Source organism: Chrysochloris asiatica, unplaced genomic scaffold (assembly GCF_000296735.1).
Source record: "Chrysochloris asiatica unplaced genomic scaffold, ChrAsi1.0 scaffold00196, whole genome shotgun sequence".
In the NCBI taxonomy this organism is placed as follows: Eukaryota; Metazoa; Chordata; class Mammalia; order Afrosoricida; family Chrysochloridae; genus Chrysochloris; species Chrysochloris asiatica.
The window spans coordinates 810,029-816,152 of NW_006408714.1; the positions used below are offsets into that span (position 1 = coordinate 810,029).

Here is a 6,124-nt window from a genome sequence, read left to right on the forward strand (position 1 = left end):
TACATAAATGAACAATTACTAGCTTTAATTTAGACATGCCAAGGTTTCAATCCTAACCATATCTCTAACTTACTATGTTAATTTGAAAGCTTAAAATGTGTCTCTGTTTCAAATTTATTCTTGGTGCATAATGAAGTACAGATCAAATAAAAATAAGTTAGATAGGGAAAATGACAAGTACTCTCCCAATTAAACCCACTACCAGTGAGTTGATTCCAACTCACAGTGATCCTACAGCATAGAGTAAAACTACTCCCTATGATTTCCAAAACTGTAAATTGTTATGTGAGCAGATAGCCTCATCTTTCTCCCACATATTGGGAGACCTTGAAGTTAACAGTCCAATTTTTGACCCACTGTACCATCAAGCCTCCTTAGTTTCCTATTATCATGCTGTGATAAGCCCCAGGCAACTCAGAAGTCAAGAAATGTACTTAATTATAAATGTAAACATGCCTAATTTTACTTTCAATTCTAATAATAAAACAAGTGATATCTCACAATTCCTTATTTGCTTTTTTCAGGAATCCTGTTTTATAAAAATGTACAAATCTCAGGTTCCCTTAGCAATCTTATCCATCATTTGGATTATTTGGTTACAATGCTAATTGGAAAAACTTGCCTTTATCATCTTCTGCTTTTCAATTTATTCAACTTTCTTATGTTTTTCCAGAGCAGTTCAAGGCTGATAATTCAGTCTCATAGTATTGTTCATGTATGTACTAAATGCTGTTTCTATAGAGAAGTTTAAGCCCTTTGCTAAGCATGAATACAAGCAAATTTAGGCATCCAATTCTAATATTGCCAGCAAGATCTCAGTAGTTGCCAAAACATAATCAATTTCTTTTTGGTCTGACGTGTTTCAAATGACTAATACAGGTGCCAATATTTTAGCTTCAATACCTTGGCGACTTGTCATCAGAACTGAAGATGTCAGCACTCCTCCCCAGAGTCGGCCACGATGCTGAGTATGAAGAATTTCTGTTTTCACATTGTGCTCTTAATGTTCTCTCATATTCATTGCCTACAGAAACTTTTGCTTGGCATTGTGTTACTCTGAACCTCACTAATCCTTCTGTAGCAGTCGACAAAGCATGTTGAACTTCAGCTCTAAGTAATGTTCATATTTATAATGTGACTTAACACTTTACATAGAGTAGGAACCAAGTGCTGAAATTTACTTTCAGAAATAATGCCGAGAAGCCATCCTGCCTATAAAGCAAGATAGTCAATAGAGGACAAGTGATGTTTATTCCGTTTTTGCTTGCCTAGAGGAAGAACAGAGCTCTGGTAACACCATGGCTAAGAACATGGCTGCTAACCGAAAGACCAGCAGTTCAGATTTACTAGGCGTTCTATGGGAGAAAGACGCACCGTCATGGAATCCCTGTGGTGTGCTTTTACTCCGTCCTGTGAGTTTGTAATGAGTTGGAGTAGACTGGATGACCATGGGTTTAGTTGACCACAGGGGTGGGGAACCTTTTATCTGCCTAAATTTATAACATCATTCCTGGGCCATACAAAATTATTAACTTAAAAATTCACTTGCTATATTTGGTCAAACATTTAATTAACTCACCCCTAATGTGATAGAGTTCTGGTGTGGCATTGTGGGTTAATGTGCTGAATTGCAAGGTCAGTTTGAACCATAAGGTTGGCAGTTCAAGCTCACCAGCTACTCCCCAGAAACCCTATATAGGGTTGCTATGAATAAGAACAAACAGTACTTAACAAATGTGATGGCTGGAACTATGGTTACCTTGGCAGGACCAAACCAAATGATTTTGTGGGCCTTATATAACCTGTGAGACGTTCTGGTGTGGTTCTGTAAGATAAACACTTGATCATAAGATCAGTTTGAACTACAAGTCAGCATTTCAAACTCACCAGCCACTTCTCATAAATCCTATACAGGGTCTCTGTGAGTGGGAACAGACTCGACGGCACTAAACAAGCATACGGCTTGTGCACAGGAGTTCTCCACCCCTGGTTTGGAGGAAGGACTAACAAGTCTTTGAACTCAGCAATCTTCTCATTTGCTTAATTTCTCCCTTTGTACTAAAGACAGAACATCCCACTGAATTACAGCTGAGCAATTATTCTTGTAAACTTCTAAACAGAGAAGTACATTATATTTGTAAATTTAAGGATGCTATATACTTCTACTTGCTGCAATCCACAAACAAACAAACAAGAGGTCTATCCACCATATGAAATAATCAGGTATCTTGATCTTGGGAATAACGCTACAAGGTAAAATTTGAAAGCAACCATTTTTATTCCCTGTCTCAGGGTATGTTTCCCATGAAATGAAAGAAAGCATCCAGGGAATCAGGAAAATCATCACATTTGGCAAATAAATTAGAAGGAAATATACATCCAGAAAACTGAACTTTAAAAGAAAAAGCATTTCCTCTGTAGAAAAGGTTTCATTTATTGTTCTAAGATATTGCAAAAGACAGACTCATCTTAATACACATTAAGAGACAATTTGAAACTACCTGAAGGGCATCCGGATATTCAGCCTCTCTGCATACTTGCACAGCGTGTCCCATGGAATGTGAATTTTAATAAACATGATATCAGGGTTTGCAACGGCTGGCTGCAATGAATAGCAAGAAGGCACTATTGTTTAGAATCAGTGCTGACGATAATCCATGCCACAATTTAACTTTGGAGGAAGCACACTGTGCCCTGGCTACACATGACTCATTGTTATTAATTTAAATAATGTTTAATACATAGAGTAATAAAAATGTAAACACGTCATTGTATACAACAAATCATCCCCAACATGAGTCAGTACATTTTCTTACAATTGATTATTATCAGTATTCAGGATTCTCAGTCAGAATAATCAAGAACTTAGAAATGAAGTTATTTTTGACAGGTGTTATATTATGAGCTTCTCATTTCAATTCAAAGTAGTTACAGAAACACTGAAAGCAGTCATAATGTATTAATCAATTCATTCATTTCTTCTTCTCATACATTTTATTGAGTAACTACTACAATATAGGTCCTACTATGATCCTGGAAAAACAAGAAGAGCATAAATCACAAAACTCTGTGCCCTGATAATCAGTGCACCAAACCTGCTACCATGGAGTCAATTTTGACTCATTATAATCTCATTTGCTGCATAGTAGAGTTACTTCATAGGATTTGCCCATCTGTAATCTAACAGAAGCTAATTTTCAGGCCTTTCTCCTGTAATTACACTAATGGCTTTGAACTGCCAACCTTTATATTGTAGTTGAGTGAGAACAGTTTGCATCACTAAGACACCGTGTCTTATAGGGCTGTCAAATTTGAACACTTCAATCTTATAACTTATTTTTTACATATTTCAAATCATGAAAATTTAAATGTCTTTCATCTTGACTAGAGATTTTTAAACAAAGTTGATTGTTCATCAGAATTATGCTTTTGTTGTTGTTTTTATACATGAAATACAAGTATCCTTATCTGATTCTCAGAAATCACAGAAACCTTGTTCTAAACATTTTGTCTGGATATTCCAAATCAAATAATTATCACAATTCTTAGATGTAGAACCTTAATTTAAATAACCAACAAAGCTAACTATTTGGCATTACATATCATTCATGTTTATATCCTACCTTAAAAGAACCAAAAACAACAACAACAAAAGAGACAATTTCTTCTCGAAATTTCCAAATGTCTAAGGTTCATAGAGCAGGAGGCAAGTAAGAATACAGTCATTCTAACACTGAATTTCACAAAGCTTATTCTTCATGTAATTACAAGAACTAAGCATATATAACAGAACAACTTGCTTTCTCCCATTTAAACACACCTGAGGGTCATATGATCAAGTTGACTCCAACCCATAGTGGCCCCTATATATGCTGTCTGTGATTGCAAAACTTTATGGAAGCATACAAACTTATCCTTCTCCCACGAAGCAGTTGGCAATTTAAACTGCCAACCTAGTGGCTAAGGAGATCTGGTAGCATACTGGTTAAGAATTGGGCTGTGAACCTTAAGGTCAGCAGTTCGAAACTACCAGCTATTCCATGGGAGAAAGATGAGGCTTTCTGCTCCCGTAAAGATTTACAGCCTTGGAAACCCTGTATAGGGTCACTGTGAGTCAGAACTGACTCCACGGCACATCCACCACCACCTAGTGGTTAGCAGCCCGATGCCTAACCCACAGTCTCATCATGGCTCCCTTTCAAGTAACCATACTCAGGTTCTATTTGGTTACGATTGCTTATTTAAATTTCAACCAGAGGGAACATCTCAAGTAACATGCCAATATTAAAAGTGCAGCAGTATGGAAGACATTTATCATTTTAATTTAAGATCATGTATGTTTTAACTTGAATGTATTTTTTATTTACATATTCATTCAGTGCAGTGAATTATTTAATGTCTCTTCTAGCTTGTCTGTTAGTTTGTCATACTGTGGTGACGTGTGTGTTGCTGTGACTCTGGACACCACAGATACTTTAAGTATCAGCAGAGTCACCCAAGGTGACGGGTTTCAGATGAGCTTCCAGACAAAGTCAGACTAAGAAGAAGGAGAGATGGACTACTTCTGAATATGTAGTCACTGAAATCTTATGAATAGCAGTGGAACACTGTCAGCACCAGAATACTGAATACTGAAACATGATGAAGAACATCAGAATATTGTTAGATGCAGTGTTGAAGATAAGCCCCTCACATTGGAAGGCACTCAAAATGCAACTGGGGAAGAGCTGCCTCCTCAAAGTAGAGTTCACTGTGATGACACCAAAGGAGTAAAGCCATCAGGACCTTCATATGCAGATGGACAAAAGTCAAAATGAAGAGATACAGCTATAAACATCCATTAATATATAGAACATGGTACGTATGAAGTACAAATTCAGGAAAATTGAAAATTGTTAAAAATGAAGTGAAACACATAAACATCAATAACCTTGGCATTAGTGAGCTGAAATGGACTGGTATTGGCCATTTTGAATTTGACAGTCACATGGCATACTATCCTGGGAATGACAAACTGAAGAGGAATGGCATCATATTCATCATTGAAAAGAACATATCAAGATCTGTCTTGAAGTACAACATTGTCTGTGATAGGACAATATCCATACATCTACAAGGAAGACCAGTTAATACTACTACTATTCAAATTTACGCACCAATCACTAAAGCAAGTGATGATGAAATTGAAGAATTCTACAAATTCTTCAGACTGAAATTTATCAAATATGCAATCAAGATGTACTGATAATTACTGGTGACTGGAAAACAAAGGTTGGAAACAAAGAGGTAGGATCAGTAGTTGGAAAATATGGGCTTGGGAAAGAAATGATGCTGGAGATCCCATGATAGAATTTTGCAAGACAAATGACTTCTTCATTGCAAATACCATTTTTTAACAACATAAAAAATGACTATACACATGGACCTTATCATTTTGTTTGGATCAACCATCAACACTCATGGAAGCAGCAGCCAAGAAATCAAATGATGTATTACATTAGTCAAATTCTTCTGGTTATATATTTGTTGTAATTGTTGTTGTTGTTAGGTAACATCAAGTCAGTATCAACTCATAGCAACCCTATGCATAACAGAACAAAACACTGCCTGGTCCTGGGCCAACCTCAGAATCTGTGCTACACCTAAGCCCATTGTTGCCACTACTGTGACAATCCATCTCTTTGGGGTCTTCCTCTTTCTCTCTGACCTTCCACTTTACCAAACATGATATCCTTCTCCAGTTACTGGTCCCTCCTGATAATATGTCCAAAATATGAGAGACAAAGTATGGCCATCCTGGCTTCCAAGGAGCACTCTAGCTGTACTTCTTCCATCTATTTGTTCTTTTGGCAATCCATGATACTTTCAATATTCTCCTCCAACACTATAACTCAAATGCATCAATTCGTCTATGGTCTCCCTTATTCACTATCCAACTTTTGCATGCATATGAAGTTATTGGAAATACCATGGCTTGGGTCAAGTATACCTTAGTCCTCAAGCAGCAGGTCTGCCTAATGCAAAACATCCTTGATTTCTTGACTGCTGCTTCTGTGAGTGTTGACGGTTGATCCAAGCCAAATGAAGTCTTTGACAACTTCAATCTTTTCTGATTTATATGGGT

General features: G+C 36.9%; 1 protein-coding gene across 3 annotated transcripts in view; it reads right to left on the minus strand.

Moving 5' to 3' along the window:
• ANO3 (anoctamin 3) overlaps window positions 1–6,124 on the minus strand; it is a 427,969-nt gene that overhangs the window by 185,400 nt on the left and 236,445 nt on the right. For all 3 annotated transcript variants that reach the window (XM_006872392.1, XM_006872390.1, XM_006872391.1), the window contains one exon: window positions 2,502–2,602. In XM_006872392.1, coding sequence (XP_006872454.1) covers window positions 2,502–2,602 — 101 coding nt within the window. The remainder of the gene's footprint in view (window positions 1–2,501; window positions 2,603–6,124) is intronic.